The 26,925-nt window shown below is 52.4% G+C and overlaps 2 protein-coding genes across 2 annotated transcripts; both read right to left on the reverse strand.

Annotated features, from left to right (window-relative positions):
• Positions 1-1,298: 1,298 nt before the first annotated feature.
• PRKAG3 (protein kinase AMP-activated non-catalytic subunit gamma 3) lies at positions 1,299-5,141 on the reverse strand. The gene is made up of 12 exons (XM_058809112.1): positions 5,109-5,141; positions 4,206-4,245; positions 3,707-3,927; positions 3,541-3,622; positions 3,396-3,454; positions 3,075-3,120; positions 2,899-2,953; positions 2,674-2,800; positions 2,407-2,572; positions 2,197-2,234; positions 1,822-1,968; positions 1,299-1,528 (listed from the first exon to the last, which is right to left on the reverse strand). Exons 1-12 carry the CDS (start codon positions 5,139-5,141, stop codon positions 1,412-1,414), a joined length of 1,131 nt encoding a protein of 376 aa, XP_058665095.1. The 3' UTR covers positions 1,299-1,411.
• A 1,620-nt stretch (positions 5,142-6,761) lies between these two features.
• Positions 6,762-26,837, reverse strand: TTLL4 (tubulin tyrosine ligase like 4). Its single transcript, XM_058809638.1, has 18 exons — positions 25,591-26,837; positions 24,803-24,912; positions 24,312-24,375; positions 22,210-22,334; positions 21,708-21,818; positions 20,706-20,782; positions 19,866-20,060; positions 19,700-19,782; positions 18,329-18,457; positions 17,587-17,709; positions 15,492-15,590; positions 14,797-14,931; positions 13,932-14,069; positions 12,012-12,111; positions 11,263-11,473; positions 8,964-9,034; positions 8,291-8,373; positions 6,762-7,489 (listed from the first exon to the last, which is right to left on the reverse strand). The coding sequence occupies exons 1-18, from the start codon at positions 26,817-26,819 to the stop codon at positions 7,348-7,350; spliced, it is 3,225 nt and encodes a 1,074-aa protein (XP_058665621.1). The 5' UTR covers positions 26,820-26,837; the 3' UTR covers positions 6,762-7,347.
• Between the last annotated feature and the right edge of the window lie 88 nt (positions 26,838-26,925).

The raw sequence follows: 26,925 nt of genomic DNA on the forward strand, positions 1-26,925 counted from the left end.
GGTCCCATTGTCAGTGTCTCTGACTCTCCAAGACCGGCAGGATCTAGCCCTGGACTCAAGACGAGCCCAAGGACTGGGGTGAACAGGCATGTCCTCCCCACAGAGAGCCTTTGGGCCCAAGCCTCCTTCTCACAGGTCACGCAGGAGATCCCCAAGTCAGACAAGACTTGGCATTTCCCTGGTGTCTTCAGAGTGAGGATCGATTGATGCCTGTGGGGCAAGAGGGCATGTGAGACCATAACCCCCAATGAGTGCTGGACTGGCCACCCTGTGACATGGCCCCTCCAACACCCCAGTGGACACTGGGGTCTTTCCTCCAGTCCTTGCTTGTATGCAAGCCCTGGGGTAGGAGGGAGGGAAGCTTGGCTGGCATGGGACATCTCAGTGGCCCCCTGCAGCTCCTGATACAGCCGCCCCTGTGGGCATCAGGGACAGGGTGAGCAAAGGCACTGTGATAGGGGGAGGGGAGCAAAGGGGATATTCCATTTGTGGCTAACACACACCATTCCCAGTCCCCTTCTGTGCAGAACAGGTGGACATTGCTAGGGGAACTGGTATGCATGGGCCTGTCCCAACCCATTGCCCACCACCACCCCAAAAAGCATAATTACCTTTGGGAAGCAGTTGGGAACTGGAGCCAGCTCCCCCCTCCTCATTTCACCCCTACAGAGGTGCGACAGTGAGTGCCAGGACCATGCCCATCCATAGCCAGTGAGGATTCACCAGGCAGTGGGTGAGCAGAGCCGGCTGCAGGTGGCCAGGCAGTGTGGTTCCAGTGCCACCTGGGAGTGAGCCCTGTCTCTGGAACAGACAGTTTTGGGGCTGCTGCAAGTGGAGGGGGTGGGGGGCTCTGCCAGCTGGAGCCCATGGGCTGGCCACATTTTGTTTATGGCTGGTGGTGGGCAGCAGGTCCGGGGTGTGTGAGTGGGGGTCTGTCCGTTCTGTGTCCCTTGGGAATGGCACTGGAGGTGCTCAGGTCTCAGGAGGGGAATGAGGCAAGATAAAAAATAGGCTTTTATCTTGGGGTGCATCACACCCCAAAACCCTCATCTAGCCCAAAGCCCAGGGACCTGCAAAACCTGCATTCCACACGCTGCCTGAATGGGATTCTGGCAGTGTCTCCATGGAAGGTGCCCTCATCCTTCCTCACAGTCATCAGGTATCCCTGTGATCCTTGTGTACCCCTGGGACAAGCAGCCTCTGCATCCTGCTGTCCCCACCTGGGCACCCAGTGCTGCCAGACCCCAGCCCCAGCCTCCTCCATCCCCCAGGATCACTTTGGATGGGGCAGGGGCAGAGGCAGGAGCCCCAGCAGCAGGGAGGGGACAGGCACACAGCAATGCGGGGGTGGCGCCTACCTGAAATGGAGAGAAATTGAGGGTGCAAGTGGAGAAAGATGGAGCACCGTGGGCTAAGAGTTAAGAGCATCAATACCTGCAGGAGTGAGCACAAGGGCCTGCAGGATGTCAGAGAGGGAGACGATGCCCCGCGGGTAGCGGTTTTCATCCACCAGAACCAGGCGATGGACCTGTGGGTGCAGGCAGAGCATCACGGGCAGGCTGGGCAGCTGGCAGCCGTGGCTGGCACAGGGCACCCCGGCCTGTGGGTGCAGGCAGAGCATCACGGGCAGGCTGGGCAGCTGGCAGCCGTGGCTGGCACAGGGCACCCCGGCCTGTGGGTGCAGGCAGAGCATCACGGGCAGGCTGGGCAGCTGGCAGCCGTGGCTGGCACAGGGCACCCCGGCCTGTGGGTGCAGGCAGAGCATCATGGGCAGGCTGGGCAGCTGGCAGCCATGGCTGCACGGGGCACCTGGCCACTCACCTGCTCCTTGGCAATGCGGTCAATTATGTCCTCCATGGGTTCATGGGGGTAGCAGGTGAGGACCCCCTCCAGGCAGACGCTGCGCTGCCGCAGCGCCTCCCTCACACTGATGTCCAGGTTGTTGTAGGTCTTCTGGGCTGCCAGGTGCTGTGATAGATGTGTCCCCATTCAGCACCCCAAGGTGTCCTTGCACCCCATTCTGCCACGAGAGAGGGGACACCGAGCCCAGGAGATGCACAGAGAAAATGTGCACTGGCATGTGCATGACAATGCATGTGGAGTGGTTGGCATGGGCACAGACAGGTATAAGTACCCCACCAGTGCATGCAAGGGGCCAAACTTGAGCCTGGACATGCACACACGCAGGGTACTCACAATGACATCAAACCGCGAGTACAGGCCAACCACCTGCCCTGCAAAGAGAAACAGAGCAGGGGCTGCAGAAGGAGCTCTAGGTACCACCTGCCATGTTCCTCCCACACCCAAGGGGCAGCCCAAGGGCCAGGAGAGGGGTTTTGGGTAGGGATGGTGCTGGAGCTGCTAGCAGAGGGAGATGAGGACGTCACATTTTCCCTCCCCAGGTACCAGCATCATTGATGACAGGCAAGGCGGAGACACGGCGATCCACAAAAATCTCCAGGGCAGTGTGGACTGGGGCAGTCTCAGCCACGACGGCCAGATCACGGAAGGTGCCAATGCACAGTTCCTGCACTGTTTTCTTCAGGAAGCGTGGCTTGGGGATGGTAGAAGCCTTCAATGGGACAGGGCAGGGCTGGGCTGGCACCTGCATGTACCTTGACCCCTTGCCTGTGACACCAGCCATGAGTGTGCACAAACAGCCCCAGCACTCACAAAGATGTGGAGGAACTTGAGGATGCGCTTGTGCGTCAGGATGTGCAGGACATTGCCTGAGACAGGCTCAATGACAGGCAGGCGGTGGATCTTGTGCTTGATCAGGGAGTAGACAGCATCGAAGAGGCTGTGGGTGATGTGGACATCGTGGTGGGACAGGGCTGTGTTCAGGTGCACACACCCCACTGCAAGGGGTGTGCTCCCCCTCAGTGGACAGATTCTCACCTATTGCTCGGTGAGATGTAGACCAGTGGCTTGAGGGAGCCCTGCAGGTACACCTCTGCCAAGGGAGAGAGCTATGAGAGGAGGTCCTCCAGCCCCCTCTTGCAGCCCATCAATCTCAGAGCCCACCTCCATGCCCTGTGTGACAACATCAGCCCAGCCACCCACATGTTTTTTACCTCTCCAGGTCTCAATCTTGTGCTCCTCCACCTCGTAGATCTGCACCTGGAGGCAGGGAAATGCCCTGGTCGTGATGGCTCCATGGGGGACTGAGGGCACTCTGAGACACTGCCCCCTTCCTTGGGCATCGTGCCCCATCACCCAAACACAGGGATTAAATTTTGGGGGCCAAGCAGGGGAGCAACAAGTAGATGCTGATCTGGCCTGGAATCATCCCCTGGTCATTGTCTAGCAATTAAGAAGGGACCAGGAGTGATGGGGACAGCCACTCCCTGCCCCATGCGTGTCCTGATCCCCCAAGCCCTCCTCGTGGCACTCACCAGAGGTGAGCGGTAGTAGCGGTGCAGGATGTTGATGAAGTCAGTGATGGTGAGCATCCCTGTGGAGACACGTGGGGCTGGCAGCGCTGCCTGTACCCGCTCTGCCAGGCAGGGGCTGGGGCCAGGCATTGCTTCTGCCACTCACCCACAAAGCTCTGCGTCTTGCTGTCCCAGAGCGGGGCAGCACGAACCCCGTTGGCCACCAGTGCCAAAAAGGCTTTCTTGATCTGCTGGCAGAGTGCAGAGGGGTTCAGAGGATCCCCAAGCTTGCTTCTTCACTGCCCATCCCCACTCATCCCCCAGGTTATCACCTCCAGGGAGATGTCAAAGACAACGAGCTTGCAGCTGGTGGGGATGGCATCATAGCAGCAGTGGCTCCTCAAGAAGTGCATATAGACCTCAGCATCAGGGGTCTGAAACTCAGTCTCTGGGCCCAGCCCCAGTATCTCATTTCCCAGTGTGAAGGTGACAGGTCTCCTGTATTCTTCCTCCTCCTCTTCCTCCTCCCTGGGGCATACAGCCTTCGGAAACCCTGCAGGCAAAGTCAGCCCAGCCCTAGCCAGTAAGCTGAGCTGCTAGGTCTCAGCTGCTGGGTCTCAGCACCCTCCTGCCTGGGGGGAGCAGGGGATGCTGCTGACAGAGCCCCCTGTTCCCAATTCCACAGGAACAGTTCTCCATAGCTGTTCTCCAGCCTGGGGCAGACTCCAGCTGAGGAGAGGGGTATGGGCAGGGTGGGCAGAGAACCAATGCACTTGTCACAAGGTAAGGCAGTCCCCCCTCCTACATACCTAGACTCTTCCTGCTACCCACCTTCCTCCTCAGGGCATGCAACAGCATCCAGCAGCGCCACCTGAGAGGGCACACAGTGAGCAGGGGTCAGCAGGAGTCAACTCAGTCTTTTCCCCACCCATGGATTCTGCCTGCACCCATCCAGCTGCTCTGCCCACCCAAGCTAGGCAGAGAGAACTGTCTTTTCAGGGTGCAGATGTGGGCACCCCCCACCAGCCCAGGACCCCCAGAGTCTCCATGGCAGCTCCAGTCCAGGACGCCCAGCTTGTCCTCCTGCTCTGGGGAGACAGCAGGGCTCTCCAGAGCAGGACAAAGCATGGATGGCAGGATCTCCTGCCTTCTCTCTCGGCTGCTGGAGCCAAGCATGTCCCACAGCGGCTCTGCACCCATCCTCTCCCAATCCGAAGGTGTAAATTCCATTCTCACTTCTTCCTATGCAGAGAGCCTCACCAACCCCATTGGTCCCTCCCGGGGACCAGGTCCATCCCAGGAAACCTATACTAAACAAAGCAGCAGCCCAAGGAAGAAGGGAATACACAGCGACGGATGGCTGACCCCGTTCCCCCAGTCCCCAGGAGACCCTATTTAACACAGTAGCACGTGCAGAGGGAAGAGCTACCCCAGCCACAAGTCTTCCTGACAGAGCCAAAGTTTACAGCCACCCTAAAATAATGAAGGCACAGAGACGGGGACCACCACTCCCTACGGAGCCTAGAGCCAACACGGAGAAGGAAGAGACCCTGCACCACCTGCCCCGACCATTCCCAAGGGGCTTGGCACAGCTGGGACAAGGACGTCCTTGTCCCCAGGGCTGCATGTCCGAGGGAAGGGGCCCGTCAGCCGCCCACATTCTCCCGCCCCCGGGGTGGCCTGTCCCCAGTCGGGGGTCTGTCGTGCCGCGCCCCCCACCCAGCCTTACGGTACCTGGGACGCGGCGGGGCCACGGAGCCGCTCCATGCTATCTGCGGGGCAGCGCTGCTATTCTGGGCCCGCGGCTGGCGCGGCCCTGGCAGATAGAGTGTCAGCGAGCAATGCCAGCCATGCCCCCACCGCCACCGCCGCGGGGGGGGGACACGGCCGACACCGCCGAGCAGCGCCCGCAGCCACCGAGCAGCCTCGGGCTGAACTAGGTGGTGGCGGCCCCGGGGGCAGCGCTGGCCCTGGGCACCCGAGGGAGGGCGCGATGGAGAGATGGCTGTGGGCAGAGAGCGGAGGGACACCCCGCTCCGCGCCCCCCGTCCTCCAGGAGCGGTGCTCCGCGCCGTCGGGACGCGGCCCAGCCTGCCCGGTGCTGCCCGGCCCCGCCGCGGTGGGGGACACAGCGTTCCCCTCTCCACGGGGATGCTGGAGAATGGCTGGATCCAGCCACGGGCTGGGGGGATGCGGACCCTTTGTCCTCGGCGCTGCCCAGCCCTGCCTGTCCCTGCCCCGGATCCTGCTGCAGCTCACTGTCCTGCGGTGACCCTGCTCCCACGGCGGGGACAGCCCGACCTGTGGGGTAACCTCCTTCCTTGCCGTAGGGCCATCCCCTCCTGCTCGCCCTCTGCCCGCTCCCGGCTCCGATTTCTATTTCTGGGAGGCTGTGGGCTGGCTGCAGGGTTGGTGGCTACAGGGCCAAAGGGACAGCTCTCTGGCTGCAGGGGACAGCTGGATACAGGCCCATGGCAAGGTACAAGGAGTTCCCTGGTGCTGCCTCAGAGCAGGCAGGAAGAGGAGGGATGAGCTCGGTGCTGGCTCACAGGGTGGTCCAAGTCCCGCAGTGGTGCAGGGGCCCATGGGGCCAGACCCTTACAGCTGTGCTGAGCAGAGCAGCCTGGCTCCAGCCTGGCCATCGTGGGTGCTGGCAGCAGGGAAAGGAACAGGCATCTCCACTTTCGGAGGCTATTTTCAGGTGCTGGAGAGAAGCCGAGGAGAGATGAGATTGTCGCCAAGGAGACCAGAGAAACAGGGCCCAGTACTGGGAAATGGTGGGCTGTGAGGAGAGGGGAGGGAAAGGCTCTCTAACAGACCCAGGGCCCACACATCAGCACCTCCTCTGGGCCCCAAGAACCTGCCCATGCACCCAGCATTCACCTACCATACTGGGGGGACAGAACCCTGAAGCAGCTCAGCACCCAACCCTTCCTACCCCCCTTGTAAGGTTGGACTGAACTGTTCCCCTTGATTAACGATGCATGGGATAGTTGCTAAGACATAAGAAAGACTCCAGACCAAAGCAGTTATGCTGGGAGCTGCTTTTCCATGCAGGAGGGTATGTTCACCTGCCACAGGGCAGCAAGAATTACCCCAAGGCCTAGGGAGGACAGGGAAGTGGGTGGTAGCACAAACCCTCCCTGTATCAGAGCCTAGTGAAGCATGGGAAGGGGTGAGCTTCCCACCAGACCCAAAGAGGTCAGGGAAAGGAAGGCAGATGAGAACCAGGAAAGTAGTTGAGTGTTAAAATTTAATAGAAATCCTTGAGAAACAAGGGGAAAATAGAGAGCAGACCCAAGAGAAGAGCACTAGCCTGCAGTCCATGCACACATGCTGCAGGGCACACCAGAGAGCCAATGGCCCTGAGAAGGCTGCTCCCTCCCCAGCAGCCCCACTGCCCCCACAACCAACTGGAGCCACACGGGTACCCATGGTCTCTCTGGAGCTGCAATGTGCAAGCCTGAGGTCTCCCATGGGGCCTGTTGCTGGGGGAGGGCAGGATGTTGGCACAGACATTCAGAAAGGATAAAACTGGGCAGTTTTACTCTCTCCCAGGCATGAGGACTCGGGACTTATCTCCAGGGGCCAGGCTGCAGCAGGGCAAGAGCAGGCTCAGCTGCCAGCAACTCAGGACACAGACACAGGCGAGCAAGGGCTCAGCCTGTGCTGACTGGGGATAGAAGGGCAGGCTCAGCCAGCTCTCACACAGCAAAGAAACCACAATGTCAGGCTTTCTCAGTCTAGGACAAAGGCCAGATAACCCCCACTTCCTCCAGCTTTGCCACTTGCTTTAGAAAATGAAGTCACACAGGCCTCCTCTTTGCCTAGGAAAACATCTCTCTCTACAACCAGCCCCAAAACAAGTGTGCAGTGCAAAGGGCTCTCACAGTCCTTGCTCTACAGAGCCAGCTCCTATGTCTTCCTTTGAGGTAGATTGATGTGTCCCCTGGGAGGGATGGTGGCTGCTTGGTCACATCACCAGGGCAGTGTCCTTGAGGCAGCCAGCAGGTCTCTGGTTGGCTCCATCAGTGCACTTGTTGAGAGGTAAGCTCTGAGCAGGGCTGGGCTCCAGGCATCTTGTGAGATCCTCACCAGCTGAAGGGAGGCATGAGCTGCAACGAAAAGGAGACCCTGAGCTTCTTAAGGACAGTGAGAAAGAACCAAAAGGACCATGGTGCAATAATCATCTGCTGTATCACGACACAGGGACTCAGAGATAGGGCTGCCAGGCTTATCTACTCCATCTCCCATTCCAGGCAGTGCCACTGACCCCAACAAGTATCCCAATATCAGTGGGACTGCAGGGTCACAGCTAAGTCCTCCTGTCTGTGTGTAAACCCAACTCCACCCTGGCCTCAGCACAGGAACAGTGATGACCTTTCTCTTAGAACCAGAGACCAGGGGTGTGCCTCCCCTTCACTTTGTCTCATCCAGACAAACTCCAGTCCTCCACCTCTGCAGGAAGCTGTCAGCAGTCCAGCTTTGCTTGGGGAAGCTGGGAGAGTGCAACAGACCTGGAGACCTCACTGTTCCCCCAGCCAGTGCTGCAGCTGAGAGCCTCTGCTCACTGTTAACCACATCAGTGTCCACAGAAGTGATACAAGTTCCAGTACAGGGAATATCTTGTCAGCATGTTCTGACCATGACAGCTCCAAGCATCACCTAATCTGGCTGTTCTGAGCTTCAGAGCTCCCATCTAAGCTGGGTGTACAGTGCCAAGATGCCCAGTTGCACAGATATCATGCCAGCTCCATCTGTTGGCTCCTCAGAGAGCAGAGGCTTCAGAGCCTGCAAACCAATCTGCTTCTCTCCCTTTAATAAAGCTGCTTTTTGGGTAGCCAGTTTTCTACCAGGACACCAGTCCGAAAGCCACACTATGAACACCATGAACATCATGGCCAGTGCAAACTCACCCCAGTTTGCCCAGTTCCAGTTTGCTGAAGCCATTTGATGGAATGCCACTCTTCTGGAGGAACAACGACTTTGGCAATGACCACTGTGGAAGGAGAGGAAGACAACAGAATGGCTATTTAAGTCATGGCAAAAATCCCTCAAGCCTGCTGTGCTTTGCCATAGGCTGCCCTAGAGAGCTTGAGCTAGAGCTGCCTCACTGCTGCGCATTGTCACTGCCACCAGACTGTTCCCAGAATAGCAAACAGAGCAATCTTTGCTCTCTGCCTAATGAATCCCTCTGCTCAAAGTGGGAGTAGAACATCTCGAGGTCAAGAGTGGGTTTCTTTCAGAGCAGCATTCTGCTGTAAGGCACAGGAGTGACAGACAGAGATGACTCCCTCACAAGAGAACAACAGTGGTCAGAACAGGTGCCAAATATGTAGGGCTGTGGCCAGTGCACCCAAGGATATTCAGATGCAAAATACTTGCAGATCTAATATACTGTTCATGACTTCATGTTTGTGGGAAATAGGGCAGCATGGGTTTTTCCAGACTCCTGGAGGCCTTGGCAAAGAGGGAAGAAGGCAAACAGGTAAGACAGGAGCCAGAGGAAGCAGAGCAAGCAGGATCTTTACCCAGCTCTGTGCAGGTAAACAACCATTCTGTGCCTACTTTACCCCCACTTATACATACCATTTGGGCCAAATCCGTCCTTGCCCCAGTGTGGTACCCTTTGACACACCAGTTCTTCAGTAGCTCCAGACCTGGGAAGTGACAGAAGACAGTAAGTGAGAACAGCCAGGTTTACAAAGAGTTAAGCCTTCCCAGCTCAGGGCATGCAAATATGCTGCACTGACCACACAGAACATGCTATGCAATAACTACTTGAACACGTGCCTGAGTGCCAGTAAACACGGGGTAAACCCAGGGCGTTCACCCTTTGTACGAGCAAACATCAGTGCGTGGGCTGCTGCAGTGCTTGCCTTCCTCCCAGGGAGCCAAGACATTCCTTGCAGCAGGCTCAGCGAAACAGGAAAACTGGGGCAACACAGGATTTGCCGAATTAGACCAGATTGGCTGTCCCCCTGAGCCCAGTGCCTGCCAACAGCAGTACCTGATTCGGGCTGCACCGGTGAAAGTTCCCACTGTGCAAATGTAGAGCAGCTTTGCTGTCATTGACCCCTTTCCCAGAGGAGGGCAGCTCAGGCAACCTCCTCCTTGCACAGCACAGATCAGTTGCAGCATCCCAGTGCATCACCTCCACCCTACAGGGATCCATCCAGAGCTCAAGATGGGCTGAGACTTCATCCCTGACAGGGTAAAGACTGGCACAAGCCGAGATCATCGCTGGTATGACTGGAAGGGACCAATCCTCTCACCACACACAAGACATGGTGCTCCAGAGCACAGCAAGGTCATTTTGAAGCAGAGCCATGTGTTCAACTGCACAGAACAGGCTCCACTTCCTCTAGGGCTTTCTGCAAGCTGTCCCCCCGCTACAGCCAAGCACCCTGCTCTTTGGCTAACCCAAAAATATTGAGAAATCCCATCCTGTTTTCTTATTTAAGAGCCTTAGGGTCATAGCAGAAGGCTAGGGTGACTTGAGAATTAAGAACCAGCAGAGCAATGGCTACTCCATTGATGCTGTCCAGCTGGCATTACTGTGGTTTTCTATAAGATACCAGGGGAAATCCTTGCTGTCCAAAGCCTGTTTCTTGGTGACCTTTCAGCAAGCCCCAGAACCTTGTAAAAAAACCCCACTTGTTGGGGGCTAAGGGGAGCAGGGCAGCTCAGATGCCTTGTGCTGGCTCTGTGCACCAGCCTGGGCTTTGCATCTTGCTGGCTAGAGAAAGAGGGGTGCTGCATGGAACACAGGGGAACAGGAAGGGGATGGGGGAGGGTGAGCTCTGCTCAGAAGTACAGAGCAGTGATGGGATAGAGGAAATCTGCTCGCCTGCTTTCTTTGGGGAAGCTGGAGCACTGAAGCAGGACCCTTGCCTGAGCAGCAAAGTTCAGGGCAGCACTTCAGTGAGGACGATGACAGAATCTTTCTTCCAGTTGATGGAAGATCATCCAGCAAAGATATTAGCAAGGCAAAGGATGACACGTGCTGACAACTCTGACATAGCCAGAGAAGGCTATGATGTTACCGTCTCTCTGTGAAAGACTGTTACTGACCCCTTTGATACTTGCTTTAACACCAGTGAAAAGTGACAAAAGCATTTTTCTTCTTTCTCTCCTTGATAGCCAGGTGAGGAGCACACAGTCACTGCAGTGGAGGGCCAGCTCCTCCAGAAGCTCTCCATCTATATCAGCTATTGGATGGAAAATCCTCAGCCACAGCCTCTTTTTATTTTCTCTAACCCTTCATGCTAGACCTCACTGACTCTCCCCAGGAAACAGTTTGTACTGCTGCCCTGATAGAGGCAACCCTGAGTGAGAAGGAATTGGTCCAGCCCAGCTATGCTTCATTAAAGGATAATGTTTTTATTAAAATACAGAATTGTGTCCTGAAAGGATGGAAATGTTAGCTAGATTTCTAGTGTTTAGAAAAAAATTCCATTTGTATGCTGACTGTTTTTCATCAATTAGAAAGCTGCAGGAGACCAGGGAATAGGCCAAATTTTTCCTTCACAGATCACTTGTCAGCAGCAAAGCCCAGCAAATCCAGCTGTTTCTCCATAAAAAGAGAGCAGAGAAACACAGTAAGAGGCCAAAGCTACAGGTTGAAGGCAAAATCCCAGTCTGCTTCATGCCCAGGGCACCTAGAAGTGCTGGTGCTGTGTGTACCAGAACAGTAATCACCTCTCATCGAGTCAGAATAAGCTTTTTGTGACATTTGAAGCAGTCTGGGAAGGTAACACATTTCCTGGGGGTTAGTATGCAGGCAGGCAGCTCCCCCTCAACATGCATAGCTCAGAAATCTCCCACGACTGCTGGCAGACAGCCTGCCTGAGTCAGGTGGCTGTGCCATGCTTTGGAGGGCAATTACCTTTGTGTCTATTCGAGTAGTACTTGAGCTCCCACTGGGTGACCAGGATGTTAAAGTAACGGGGCTGCTCGAAGAAGCGCAGGTAGCGCATGGAGATGTGGCTGGGGAACACCCGCTCGAACTGCCCGCGCCGCGAGTACTCATCCTCTGTCTCCACCAGGACACGAACGTCATCTGGAGTCAGGATGTCCAAGACAGAAGAATAAAAATCCTGCAGACAAAAGCAACCCAAGGTCAGGGAGAAACATCCCTCAAGCAGAGGTGCCCATGTGTCTGAGATCTCTGGGAAACTGTGGAAGGAATCTAGGCTCAATGGTGACACCAACGCTGCACAGAACTTAAGAGAACACCAATTCTGCAGCCCAGCCTCTCTTAAAAACACTGGCAGGAGGCACACAAGGCCAGTGACCCTACTAACCCAGCACAGGGGTCAGCTGGCAAAGGCTGTAAGAGCTGCACAGACATATAAGGAGAAGCAGGCAGTGCTCAGACTCTGTTTGGGGACTGGTGGGTAATGCGCCCCTCAGCACACATCTATTTTAATGTACAGGTAAGTCAGTGAGACTGTGTCTTAAGCAAACCCAGTTTGTTTCTGACCAGCTGTCTTGTAACCCACTGAAGCCCAAGTGCACCCCATCATCTGGCTGACTCCAGAGAAGAGCACAATCTGAAGAGGGACAGACATGTGGGACTGGCTGGGACATGGGCTTGGCATGATGATGCAAGTAACAGAGGAGGTTGTTTTGTACCTGGTCAGGTATCTTCTGCATCAAGTAATAGACCTTCTTCATCTTCTCTGCTCTCAAATGCTCAGATATTGGCTTGGACTTCTTCGAAGCACTGCCCATACTGAGGACACAAGAGAGACAATAGAGCAGTTAAGTAGAGAAGACAAAGTCTTGTCATGGCAGAGCTGCTCCCAGCAACTTCTGAGAGAGTAATGACACCCTCATGAAAATGACATGGAGGAGAGAACACTTTCTCCAAGGATTTCACTAGTTATGAGATGAGTGATGGATCCACAGCCTTGTGCACCAGCACAGAACGTGGGAATGATGTGGGCAGGGAAACTGGGAGGACTCTGCCAGACCCTCACTAAGGCATTTCAGTGATCCTTCACCCAAAAGGTGAGCCATCACCTCACACTCACATAGGATGCGCAAGGGTCAAAGACACACCATGATGTGATTCACAGTACATGAAGCCTGGTGGGATCTCATGTTTCCATCCCAGCTTCCTAACTGCAAGCACAGGGATGGGGGTGCAAGTACCCAATACTGGTACCATACAAGGAAGAAGAGAATTCTTAGATCAAAAACTTCCTCTGGCAATATTGAAGTACTCTCAGGACTCAAATTCAGCCACGTACCATGGGAAGTCCTGGCCTTTTGTATTATCTGACCAGCAACCATCTATTCTAAACACCAACTTAACCTTTGGGGATGCCAGAATCTGGGAGATACTTCTTGAAAACCTTTTAACCCATCTATCAACATAGTTTTGTTTTTGTTTTTTTTTTCTGCTGCTGCAAAACTTTAGTCTCTCTCCAAACAGAGAGAGTAGAAACTTGAGTCTGTGCCACATGGTGCTTGGGGAACATGCATATCTACTGGAATTCTGCCCGTATGCTAAAAAATCCCTTCATATGCTTTCCAGGGCAGGAAATACAGTTAAACAAGCTTGCCTCTGGATGCAAGAAATCTGGTAATGCATCATCTGAACCATGTTAAGGATCCACTTAATCCCCTGCAGGTCTTTCTGAGGACACCTGCCCTTCAGCACTTCCACTGGAAGTGGCAAACCAGCATGTGATCAAAGCACCGCAGACGAGCTGGTGAGAGCTCCCCATCTGGAACAGACCCATGTTCCCAGCTTCTCCACTGAAGGCACAGGGCACTCAGGGCAAGAGTCCCATCTTTTGGCATGCCCACACATCACTGCATGCTGGTGCTTAACCAAGCAAGCTGATCCTTCAGTGACAAATGGCCAGCAGCCATTCTGCTGCAGACTGGTTTCCTTCCAGCCATCAGGTTTGAAACCAGGATAAGTAAGCCCTAGCTGTGGTGAAACACAGAAGTATTAGGGGTCCGGCTGGACACACACCCAGGAACTAGCATTCTGTAAAAAACAGCCATGTTGGCTGTGAAGTAAGACTTTGCACACCTCCACCCATAAATTGACAGCATGTGACACCTGCAGTCCTGCCTAAAGAACTGATCACTCCAGCATTTGCAAAATAACAGGTGCTCCTCTTGCTCCAGGCTGCAGCATGTCAGTTCTGGTAAGTCAGAGGGTAAGTGGATCCAGCCCCAACAGAGCCAGCCAGTCCTCCAAGCAAACAGAGAGGCAGTAAAACTTAGCATCATATTAGTTCTGGCAGGGGGAAGGACAAGAGAGCACGACTTGACAAACTGCAGAGCAAGCACAAATTACATTGGCCTCACTTCCAACTATGGACCTGCAGAGAGGACATAAATCCTTCTGCATTGAAGAGACCACAGGAACCAGATACTCAGGCAAGGAGACAAGTTCTTTGGACCCATAGCTTAAACACCAGCAAGCACAGGCTCTCAACAGCTAGAAGCCAGTATTTGCTGGGCTCCAAGCAGCCCCCCAGATGAAATCCCTCAAGAAAAAAGCCTGCTTCTCTAACAGAGAAGGAGGATAACCTGTAGGTAGAGCAACTTCTTGTCTGTGTCTCTGAAGCCACACTGTCCACACTGGGCAGAACAAAACCAGCGAGGTTGAGGAGGTCCCGAATCATCTGGCCCTTGATGGTCACATCCAGTGGGGAGTTGGAGTGGAGGCTGCAGAGAGGAAGCATCACAGCAGCCTGAGTGCTAGAATGGAGGGGTTGAGCCCCATGGCACCAAGATCAATCCCTGTGTTATCACTGACTGAGACACAAACACCAGTCTGTCCCTTGCCTTGTGAAACCAGCCACAAGACACTGAGAGAAAAATCCTGACATTAGAGCTTTGAAGGGGTGGCTTCTTATCAGAAATAGTTAATTTTTCCATCTCTTCCCAATTTTGCTAGAAATAGGCAAATCCATCCCCAGAGCTGTATGCATGGCTCTGTGTACAGCTCATGCCCACCCACTCTCACAGACAGGAGGGGCCATGCTGGTTACACTGCAGCTCCCAGCCCCGCCTGCACAGCCGACACCACAAGGCCGGATGCGGTCAGGAAGTAAAGAACAGTGCGCGAGGCAGTGGAACTGCTGACTGCTTCTGCCCACGCAGAGAAATCTCTGCCATCACCCGTTCTGTACAAGACACATCCCTCCTTGCCTTCCTTTTTTAACATGCTCTTCCCTGGCTCTAGCTGGAGCATGCCCAGAAAAGCTTTCTGAACTGCAGAGGAATGTTGCTTTCACAGACAGGGAGGGCTTTGATTCCTGCAATCTGGAGAGGGAAGCTTCAAAGCCCATCATCTTTCAGCACAGGCTACAGGGGACATTGCAAGCCAAACTCACTTTGTAGTAAAAGAAAGGCCATTATCCACTCTGCTGTGGCTCAGAATATGCTTTACCTTGGGGAAATGTTGACTTCTAAGATCCAGGGCTTGAGGTTTTCATCCAGCATGATATCAAACCCAAACAGCTCATGGCAACAATACGGCCGGCGCACATACATCTTCACCAGGCTGTTCACATAGGGCTCAGAACTGCAAGCCAAGAAAAAAAACAAACCTTGTTTCCAACAGTCAGACAGCAGAGCTCTGGCTGTTCACAGCACATGTTGACAGTTCTGGAAGTGTAAATGCAGCCACGTGCTGCGGGAGCAGGTGGGCTGAGGGACCAACACAGGCCTGTGTGTTGCTGCTGCCTCACCACATATGGATCCAGCACTGCATCTTGAGCATCCCTGCTGTGTCAGGTAGCATCCACCTCTGAATACAAGATTTATCCTGCACCAGGGACCATTCTCTCAGGCTCCCAGGCAAAGCAGAGGACCAGGTGGCAAGCTGGGCAATTTTGGGTACACTGCACCTTCCTGGCCTTCAGGCAGGTCAGGGAAATGTAAGATCTATCTACCCACTGCAGCTATTGTAGCAGGAGCATAAGTAACAAGGTGAAAGGAGGGATGTGCAGAGAAATACTGAAGCCAACAGCAGTGATACTATTTCAGTTAAGAACAAAAGGACCAGGCTGAGAAGGGACTGTACAGTCGAAAGGGCCAAGGTGCACCTCACAGACACACAGAGCAAGGGGTGCCAAGACTCACGCAATGATGGTTTTGATAACGATGTCCTTAATCTTCTCCCAGATGGCCTCACAATTAACTCCTTTCTGGGTCAGGTAACCCCAGAGAGCTTTGAGTGCCCTGTGAGAGAGAGAAAGCAAAGGAGCTATGGGGATTTTTGAAGGAATTTTGAATGAGTTACAGATGGGGTTTTCCAGTTGTTTTAGATGATGTGGTTTATTTTTTTTTATCTTCTACATAGGTAGGAAAGGTGAGTTTGGTTCACATCTTTACAGCATGGTTCAGAAGGTCACAAGATGGCTAGTTACAAGACCTTTAAAGGATTTATTGACTAATAAAACACTGCTAACAAGGACATTTATGTTTTTGACCTGATTTTTAAATATTTCATCTTATGGACTCATGCTACACTGTAAGCTTTCTGAGCCAATAATGCTATGACACACAAACTTACACAAAACTCTAAAACTCTAAATTTTCTTCCACTTAGTTTAACATGTCTCTGTTTCAAATTATAAATCTATATTCTCGCTTCTAGCACCTAAGTTTGGAAGCTTTTCCCAAGGTCTTAGATCAAATCCTGTGTTTAATTTTAAGCTTTGGCTTACAGGCCCAAAGTTCTCAGAATTCCTTGCATTTTGGATTCCAACATGTAGCCCCTTGCTGCTGGTTGTGAAAGCAACAGAGGGGAACCCTGACAGTGCTCTTCCCTGGCATGGCAATGCTCCTGACATCCTCAAACCTCTCAGTTCCTAGTTACTGCTCTCCCCAGCCTGGCCCCTGGTTTTGAAGGCCCAAGCTACTAGGAACATGAATCTGTCATAGACTTCTCTCAGCACAGTCCCAAATTAGCACATGAGCAAGGTAAGTCAGGCCCAGATCTTCTCTTCCCTCCCCCTCCATGTCCTCAGCAAACCTCCCCTTCCTGCAGGCCTTCCCCCGCAGCACTGCAAAGCAGCTCAGCAGGAATCCAACAAGACCCCAAAACTGTTTTAGCTAAAGCCACTTCACTGAGGCTTCAGGGATGAAAAGAATTTCTGAAAAATGTGGTAACAACATGGTATGGGGGAGCATCTATGCTTTTACAGGAGTTTCCCATACCACACTGAGTGCTGCAAGCTACTCTGACACTGAGCCAAGGATGCTGAGATATTTCTCAAGTGAGACCATGTGGCTAATGGCCAGGAATCCAAAGGTCATGCTTCCTGCATACAAGATGGAGTGGATTATAGCCACACTTATCTTTAACATAGGAGCAGCCAGCATTGACTTGCATGCAGGTATGGGAAACTCACACAATCCCACCTCCACACAACTGCAACTGCTGAGGGGCAGCAGACCCTGCTAAAAGTCCCAGTGCAGGAAGAGACCACCGTGAAGCAGGTCCAGGTCTAAGTGATCTGGCCACAGCCAAACATCTTCTGCAACTCCCTTGGAGTGCAGTAGCCCTGCCCAGGCTGAGAATTGAGAACTCAATCCCACACTATTTTTAAAAAGGTTCAAACACCACCATGGAATCAGAGACAAGTTCCTGGGGCTTGTATCCATTCACCCATGGGACAGCAAGCAATGGGAACTCCTGCAAAATTGCAGCCCTCCTCCCAAATGCCTAGAAACAGCACCACTGCTCCCATTCCCAGAGTAGCACTAAATTAACAGTTCTGAACCAGAGCTGTCCCCTTCTCTGCCTCCACAGGAAAGTCAAGAATGAGATGGGCAGAAGCTCCCATCAAGCCAATTTAAGCATCACCCATTCAATATCTAACAAAAACCAATCAGATTCTGCTTTAACCACATCCCATCACCCTCACAATAGGGGAAGGGGATGAATGAGCAGAGATGAGTGCAGTGTTGGAAGCAGGGAATGGCACAAACACAGGCAGGATGAACAGCACTTACAGCTCAAGCAGTACTGGACAGGATGAGTCACAAGCCAGGGAGACTATCCAGATTCCATTGACACTAACTCACGCTAAAATCACTCTGTTCTTCCACTTTCCCAAGTGGGAGCAGATGATACAGAAAGCAAGTTCAAGTTTTGGGTAAGAATACTGAAAAAAGCCTGACTTAATGGGAAAGAGAAAGAGCTGCCTTGTACCCTAAAAGCAGCACCTACCATTTGTGTCCCTGACAAGCAGTCTCATCCGAGTTGGGTTTGTACGCTGCATTCTTCTTGTTCACGCTGTAGTTGGTCAAGTGAATGAACTTGTTGCCGAGGCTCTCCACTGAGGAGGAGTACCTGGAGAAGGCAAGAGGAACACAAGCTCTCCAAGACTGAAGTGGCTCTCCCCAGTCCATGAGGCAGGCACAGACTTTGTTCTCATCTCAGAACACTCTCAGCCATCCACCAGCCCCACTGCCTGCAGCTCTCTGTCCCCACAGGCCCAGAGCTAATGGAACAAAACATGAGACAGAACAGGCTGCCTTGGGACAGTGGCATGCAATCCCACCCTCACAGCATATCCTCAAGAAATAAGAGCCAGAGTATCAGTGAGCAGAAGCACTGATGGAATTGCAACAGCCTGAGGCAATACAATGAAAACTGGAAGAAATGTCTCAGTTTCTGGTGTGCCAGCTTTTATGCAGAATGAAGCACAGACAATGTATTTCAAGAACTGCTTTAGACTGAGCTGATCTTTCATTGGAAAGGTTGGATGTAGGCAGCATCCTCTCACATTCCCTTTCAACAGTCACCGGCAGCGACCTCATGTGTTTCCACACTGCCTCTTAAGCAAGCAAGGTACAGCTTTAAGCATTATAGGGCTTGACTCCCTCTTGCCCCAGCCAAGGCAGGCACCACAGCCACAGGTGCCTGGGGACCAAGGCAGCCCCCAGCACTGCTCTCCTGCACAGCCTACCTGCAGCTGGCAAAGCGAACCAATCCCTCCTTGAACAGGTAGACCCTGAGGGGATCATAGCAAGTGACGTAAACATAGAGCCTCAGGTCAAACTTCTTCCCGCCAATGAGGTAGGGCTTTTGCAGGTATCTGCAGAAGGAAGGAAGCACATAAGGGTTAGGATTTTCATATGCAGGAACATCTCTAACCCCCAAATCAGAAGCCCTGGCAAAACAAGGGATCAATGCAGAAACCTTTTTGCACAGTATTTCCAAGTTAATCACATCACAGACAAAATGACAGAAAGAGCAGCTCTCCCATTCACAAGGAGCTCCTGCAGCACATAAGAACTGTTTCCTTCTGCTCACTTCCATTTTGAAGAGATTTTCCTCAGTTTTAAGGCACAGTAGCTTTTCCACACCCACAACGCTGATCACAATTTTCAGGAACATTTAAGAGATGCAGTACACCACAGATGGTTTTGTACAGTAGGTAGAAACAGTTGGGTATTTTAATCCAACTCATTTGATTATTCATCCCAGAGGTTCATGATTTTCCATAGGTAAGTTTATCTCTCTGCAGAGAAAGTGGACAGGGAGAACTAACAAGCAAACACAACAGTTCCCTCTCTGCCAAACACTGCAGTTTTCCTGCTCTCACAAGAATCTTCCCAGATTCAAATCAAGATGTACTATTCCACTTTTCTGCAGAAGGGGAAGGAGATTGAATATGCTGTTATTTCAAGAAAGTCCTTTGCATCTACATGCACTGAGGCTCTTACTGAACCATTCTAACTTGGATAAGAACAAATCTTTGACAACTGCCACCTCTTCCCTGGGACTTTGCTTCCCACAGTGCTTGCGTGAACTGGATAAGATTTGTTTGTCTCCAAACATGCCAAACCCCAGAGTACAGAGCAGTGGGAGCCGAATCATAGCAGAGCTGAAGCTGTCCATCTGCCAGACAGAAGCTCCAGAAAGCTCATGAAACCAAGTTGTGTCTGAGAGCCGAATCATAGCAGAGCTGAAGCTGTCCATCTGCCAGACAGAAGCTCCAGAAAGCTCATGAAACCAAGTTGTGTCTGAGAGCCGAATCATAGCAGAGCTGAAGCTGTCCATCTGCCAGACAGAAGCTCCAGAAAGCTCATGAAACCAAGTTGTGTCTGAGACCTCAAATATCTACAGAGACTGCAGCACTGCAGTAAGCCCAGTTGCAGCTGATGGAGCCAAACTTCCAGCAGCAGGACAACCAGGCTGTCTCCAGAGAAATCCCCAGATGCAAATCAGGTACTTCTGCTTTGCCACATACTAGTAGGGGCCCAGAATTGGCCAGAGATACAAGACATTAAAAGGTCCCAGGCTGTGTGTCAACCTTGGTTTTATGTTCACTCACCTCTGTACTAGCAGTGGTCTCCTTTTGGGGAGCTGGCTCCATTTGTGGATGACCTGGATACCATTGCCTCTTGCTGATGCTGGCTGCAAAGCACAAACAAGAAAGGATCAGATCTTCTCCCTGCACCTACAAAAAGACAGAGGATTGAGTTCTGCTTTACACCTACTGGTTTCACAATCCATTTCTGTCGGCTACCTCCTTCCTCCCATGCTTTCCTGAGTGATTTGATGTCCTGGGGCAGGATGAAGGATTGAGGGAAGAAATTAAACTCCTTTTTCCCACAGCGAGCCTGCATCTTTAACAGGTTGCGCCACAGACGGTCCTTCCTTCCAATTTGAAATGAACCGGGGAAGTGGTTTAGCTGGAAAGGAACACAGATGCTATGAGATCTCTCTGCTTCCCCTACTCCTTGCCCACCCCTTTCTGCTCCCTTGGCAGAGGATACATCCCCTCTGAATACAGTGCAGGGTAACAGTCCTTGCTCCCCTCCCAAGATTGCACCCAAACTGATCCCACCTGTTCCTGAAGCTTTGCAGGGACAAACCGCCTCATTTAGAGCATCACAGCTCTTCAGAACAGGCATGTACTTGTGACAGATACCAAACCTTTGGTCCCTTGCAGGCTGTCATGCCATGAGCTACACCTGACTGTTCTGTGATCAGAGTAAGGTACATGCCCTTCACTGCACTGGCAGTGAGGGCATTGTCCCTATCCCTCAGTTTTGCCAGAAGGAGGACTGCATTGCTTTAAGCAGCAATGACTGAATTTAGAGAAGCTCACAAATAAATACAATTTGGCTACAGCCTCAGTCCATACAAGAGCCACCCTCACAGCAGAGATGCCCATCCAGCTATGCCTGTCTCTTGGACTCTTCTCCCAGTTCTGGAAGGGACACTACAGGGACAGCTGGCACAACAAACACTTGGCCCTGGGCAGAGGGGCACCCAAATTGCTTGCAACACACTCTCCATGCACATGAAAGAGGTCAGCAAAAAACAGCCCCTACCTTTTGGTGCTCCCTGATGGCTTTGAAACCAGGGGATTTCATGTGGTTGCCCCAGCAACCCAGCCAGTCAGTGCTTGCTGCAGGAAAAACAGAAAAGTCCGTGACTGAGTACCCTGCCACCCATAACTCCTACTCAACCCAGAGCACCCCATCTCCTTAGGCTAGCAGAAGTGTGCCAGGGATGCTGTACAGCTATAGCACAAAGCACTCACATTTGCTACTGCAAAGCTGCCAAAGCAAGGGCTGAGTGGCATCCAGTTAACCAAGTGGGTCATATCTTTGCAAATACGACTGGATGCAAGAACGTGAAGAGGTACAGGGTCAAAGGAATGCCTTTAATTCCCCAGCATCCTGACTTCTCTGCATTACAGCTGGCAAATGAAGCAGTTGGCTAATGAATGCTGTGCTGCTGAGGGACAGGTAGGTGTGCCATAACTACTTAGGACTTCCTCTGCCATCCATGTCTCATTATAGCCTCAAAATAGTCTGTGCAGAGGTCTCCTGATACATGCAGAAGTCCAATAAACTTCCAGGAGATCACATTCCAGAGTATGGATCATAGCTGCAAATGCTCAATGCTTCTCCCTACACTGTCCTTGGGAAGTGACAAGATTCCCAACCCTGAGAACTCTAGCTATGGTCAGAGATGTCTTCCTCTTCAGTATATGGGGACAAGGAGCAGCAGTGCTGGGCCTGGCACTACATGAGGGCCAGCCCACTCAGAGTGGCAAAGCACAGCAAACCTGCCTCACATCTGCCTCAGTTCCTGACAGCCCAGGAGTAAGCCCTTGTGGACTATGCCAGGAACAAGCCAAGAGGCAGATCAGGTCCTGCTGGGACCCACAGATGTTGGATACTGCAGGTCAGACAGGCAAAAACATGAACCCAGTATCCTGCAGGGCCAAGCCTGTATTGCTTCTGCTCTGTTCTTTGCAGGCATTCTGCCTTCTAGTGTCCAGGTGCTGGAGGCAAGGAAGGACACAATGCTGCCTCCCAACTTACTTTTGCTAACTCTGAAGTGGGACCTGCCAATGGTTTGCTTCACTATGTTAGGTGTGACACTGCACAGTTTCCATCGCAGCAGCTTCCTCTGCTCCCAAGGCAGCTTTTCCACTAGGAAAGCAAAAAGTTAAAGACTGAAGGAAAACAAACACAATACTTGGATTTACTACAGCTGCAAAATTCTTATGGTTTGCTGCACAGGCACCAGGCCTGTAGATGAGGGTGCATAGCCCTCTCTGCAGAACTGTCATGAAGCAGAAGACTCCCCAGCTGGGGGAGATCCAGGACACTGGAACATTTAGTGGCAGCCTGAGTCATGCTCCAGACATTGGAAATAACAGTTTACTGCAGTCATTTGGATCTCACAGCAGTGTTGGGTGTCATCATGGGAAGGGTTAAGGGCAGCCACTGCCTGCCAGTTCCAGGCTGTGTGCTGGCACCACCTGCTCCCTAATAATGGGCCGGCCACTCTCACCTTGTGCAACAACAGACTCTGGCTCACCTGCCTCATCCCGAGTACTGAAGTAGATAGTTGGAGGCACATTAGGGAATAAACTGCAGACAAGAGCTGGTTTGAGCACTTTGTCTTGAGCCCCAGAAGGCTGGGCCAGGCAGTCAATGCGTTTCCTAAGAAAGATGAAGCAGTAGTCAACTGGCTAAAAGTGAAAAGTAACAAAGGAAGAGGGAAGCCAGAAGGAGCCTTAATCTGGGTGTCAGGAATTTGCACCATCATTGCAATGTGGTGCAAGCAGTGGGCATCAAGGTCAGTAACTCAGTCTGCAGCAATGAGGGGATGAGTCTGCAATGAATGCACATGCCAAGTACCCACTGTGGAGTTTTTGAGTTTCTGGGGCAAGGAGTGGAGTCTTTTACATGACAAACCCTATAACCTAGTCCAAGGGAACAAGGGGTGGAGATTGTAATACATACTATTTAACACTCATGGTTTTGCTGTATTGCAGGGAAGAGGGATGGAGTTTTACCCACTATATGTACACCTTACCACAGCAAGCCCCAATACCTGGAAGGAGGGATAGAATTTGTAATGTTTCTATTAAGATTGTGATGAAGTGAAAAGTAGGGTTTGCAATGAATGTATATTCAAATATATGCCACTGCAGCCATTGGAAGAAGCCACACCAGAACAATCCAATAAAGAACAAAGAGCAGCAAAAGAAAAGGAACTACAACACACTATCACCAATCTCTCAGGCCACCCCTTGCCTCACTGAAGGGACTGAGTGTAGCTTGTCACAAAAGAATTGGAGACCAGGCTGAGGGAAGAAGAGGTGTTTTATCAAAGTCCTTGGTTTGTTTTTTTTTTCAGTACTGAAATTAATAATTAAAAGTTTATTAATTGGAAAAGGATTATATTGCTTAACACTCTCTGGCACAAAGCTGGTTTTGCCCACACTGGTTCTGCCCACACAAACTGAAGGCAGGAGACAGCTGCAAAGGTTTCAAGGCCAGGCCAGCACACACCCTGCACAAAGAAGTGGTGAACACCCGTCCCTCCTTGCTGCAAGAGGCATTTAGCCCAAGCACTGCTTCTCCCCATCGGCCCCAGAGGCCAACCAGACACATCCTGCCAGAAACAGCTGCTGGGCCAGTTTACATCACCTCTCCAAGACTTTCACAACCACATGTGCACACCCAAAGCCCTGCAGCACCCTAAGGCTCAACACTTGCTCACAGAAAGCCTTGCTTGTCTCCCAGATTAGTGATGACATGATTGGAAGCAGCAAGCTGTCAGGCAGACAGCAAAGCCTGAGGCAGCCCTGGTGCAAGATTAGCTCCCACTGCTGGATGGGCAAAAACAGGTCCAACAAAGGTCAACCAAGAGTCATGAAGGCAGGGCTCAGATGACCACAGGCTGACCAGTGCTCCCCAGAAAAAGATTCTCCCAAAAGTTAAAGAAAAACCCAAGCTCCAGGACATGCTTCTAGGATGCTATGCTGAGACACGAATCTCCAAGGAGTTTTTGCAGTCTCTGGCCCAGGACACCTCCACTCTGTTTCATCTGCTGGGCAATGACACTGCAAGAGCACAATTTAATCCAGTAAACCTAACTCAGCAACTGTCAGTGCCAGTGAAATTAAGACCCCTGTTTTGCTGCAGTGGATGCACCCTTAGCACTTCACAGGCTGGTGCTTGTAGAAAGAGAGGTAGCTCTAGTCTGCAGGATAGGAAGGAAACCTCCTTTGCCTGGGACATCTGTTCCTATCTTCACTCCTTTACCCCACATGCTACCATCTCCTCTGTCCCCATGGAGGGCAAAGATGACAGAATCACAGAATATGCTGATTTTGAAGGGACCCACAAGGATCATCCAGTGCAACTCCCTGCCCTGCTCAGCACCACTCCCAAGAGTCACACCCTGTGCCCAACAGCATTGTCCAAACACTTCCTGAACTCTGTCAGGCTTGGTGCTGTGGCCTCTTCCTAGGGAGCCTGTTCCAGTGCCCAGCCACACTCTGGGTGAAGAACCTTTTTCTAATATCCAACCTAAGTCTCCCGTGACACAACTTCAGGCCATTCCCTCGGGTCCTGGTACAAGTCTGGGAAAAATACACCAAGTTCAGTGCACTGTTCACAGCTACTAACCTGGATGCAGGAGTGGTGGAGAAGCTGGACAACACATCAGCATCGGAGGAAGAATCCGAGTCACCTGCAGGAGGAAACAAACTCAGGTTTTGTCTCCATGAGGAGTGAATGCACACAGAGTTAGAGAGGGAAGAGAGGAAACAAATGCTGCAGGGGACAGAACCTTCCAGCTACCCCTAATCCTTGGATCCTGGCTTTTGCCCACCAATTGGGGTCATAAAAACAGGGAAGGGAGCAGAGCTGACAGTCCTGCACAGAAAGGAGATGGGTAAGTTCTGGAGAAGTACAGTGGTAAGCCCTAGCTTGCTCCCAGAAGGAGCCCATGCAGTTCCTCCTTGCTGTTACATCACTTTTGGGTTCAGTACATCCTGATACGACAGCATGAATGTAAGACAGGAGGGCAGCTGTGCTGACTCCCAGCTCCCAGACAGCTCTTGCACTCCCCACATTGAGGCATGGAGCACAGCCCTCCCTGGGGTACCAGCACTCACTGTCCTCATACTCTTCTTGACTGTAGTTCTCATCCAGACCATCAGGAAGTTCTTCCTCTGCTTCGTCCTGGGGATGGCTTGGCTGCAGCAGTGACTTCTCAGCAGCAGCACTGGGACAAAGAACATCACATCAAAAGGAATGGCACATGCTTTCTGTAGCCAAAAACCCAGAAACCCATGAGGCAGCATGAGATAATGTGGGCAGACAAATGAGGGCACTGCCCTTTCCAGTGCTGATGTACAAGCACACATCCCAAGCTAGCAAGATGGAGAGGCCCCAGACCATGATGAGAATGAACATGTTCCAGAGCAGCTAGAAAAAAGAGGAAAAAGAACACCCTCTCCCACCAGGAGAGCAGGAACTCCATGTCCTCACACCTTCTCTATCCTGTATTAGCCCTGTGTTCTTTTATGAACCCACGTCTCGGACTAGGAAGGCCTGGTTCAACAGCAGGCTGGATTCAACATAAGTGCAGTGCTTTCCACTGAAGGCAGGGCCCCCCAAGTAGAAGAAACCAGAAATGCCACACAGTAATTCCATGCTATGGTTGAAGGAGAAAACGGAACAGCTTGGAGCTATCCCAAGTGCCTGTGTCAAGCTGGGGGTGCAGGAAGGTGCTCCACCCACTAGGATGCTGCAGTTGGGTTTTGCTCATGGACACAGCTCATGGTTATCCTTATGGTCACCTCATACTGCCCACAGTGCATCCTCTCCCAACACACATAGACACAACAGCCAGCCTGGCACATCCTGCTGCAGCCTCCCTCCTCCTCCTGCCTCTACTTACTTGAGCTTTCCTGAGACCACAGCCTGGGCCTGTTTCTCTTCTTCCTCCAGCTGGATGGTGGACACCTGTGCTGCCACTTCAGAGACAGCAGCAAAGTGCAGAGGATCTGCTCTTGCCAGGTGGTCCCCGGCACACAGAGTGCTGAGCACACCCACAGGATGGCAGCCAGTCCTGCAGACAGGAGCGCTGGCACACGAGGCCAGGGGACGGACACTGATCCGCTCAGTGCGGGCAATGGTGTCACAGGTGCCCCTAAGGCTCGAGTTACTGTTAAGGCAGTGGCTCTCCAGCTCTGAGTTCAGGGGAGCAGTGGGCTCTTTCTGGGTGATCTGCACTCCGGCATGCTGCCTCCATCTGCTGCTCTGGTTGGACAGGCTGCCCACACTCATAAGGCCAGAACTTTCAGCTTGGCACCCAAAGCCTCTGTGTGTGGCAGCCTGACTAGGTAGCTGCTGCACAGCCTTCAAGAGGCTCTTCTCTGGTTCCTTCTCTTTTGAGCTGTGAGGTCTCCCCTTAGCATCCTCCAATGAGCACTGATCCTTCCTGAGGACCGCACAGCTTGGCACAGGGGCATGGGAGGGGATTTTGTTTTGCTCTGACACAACGTTGCTGTTCGTCACTGTCCTGTTAATCAGGCTGCTACCAAAGCTGTCTCTATTGTCCCCAAAGAGGGACCATGAAGTAGCAGGAAAACTCCGGGTGTTTTCCACCTTTTTCATCTTCAGTGACTGCAGAAAAGGCACTTGAGCACTGCTTGGCCGTAGGAAGGAGTTGTTATTGAGCACTGGTCTACAGGAGCTGGCAGCCTGCTGACCTGAGCTGAGGGGAGAGCCTTTGACCCCAGTTGCAGAGTGCTCCTCTGCCAGCAGGCAGGGGTCCATCAGCAGGGAAGGCATCACCCTTCCCGTGGTAGATATCACCCTTCCCGTGGCAGTGCCAGTGTGTCGAGGGCTTTGGAGGCTGTCTTCAGTGGGCTGTGCGTGGCATAGTGATGGTGAGCACAAGAAGCAGGATTGCTGCAGAGGGATCCCTGAGGGCAGCAGGATGCGATCCTGGAAAGCACTCGCATATCTCTTCTCTAAATTCCAGACGGGTTTGGCCTGCTGCTGAGCGAGGCGCCAGGGCCAGCACGGCTGAGGTCGTTCTGCCGGGAGGCTGCCTGACTGCAGCCCGATGTGCTTCCGCTGTTTGGGGCCCCCACTAGCATGGTCTGGTCCTGCCGACGCCATGTAGAGCCATAGCACTTGAGGCACAGTCAGTCATCTACTGCAGCATCTTTGCTGGCCTGAAACAAAAGGATAGCATGAAAGACTCTGTTGTCCTGTCAGAGGACAG

This window comes from Ammospiza caudacuta, chromosome 8 (genome assembly GCF_027887145.1).
Source record: "Ammospiza caudacuta isolate bAmmCau1 chromosome 8, bAmmCau1.pri, whole genome shotgun sequence".
Taxonomy (NCBI): Eukaryota; Metazoa; Chordata; class Aves; order Passeriformes; family Passerellidae; genus Ammospiza; species Ammospiza caudacuta.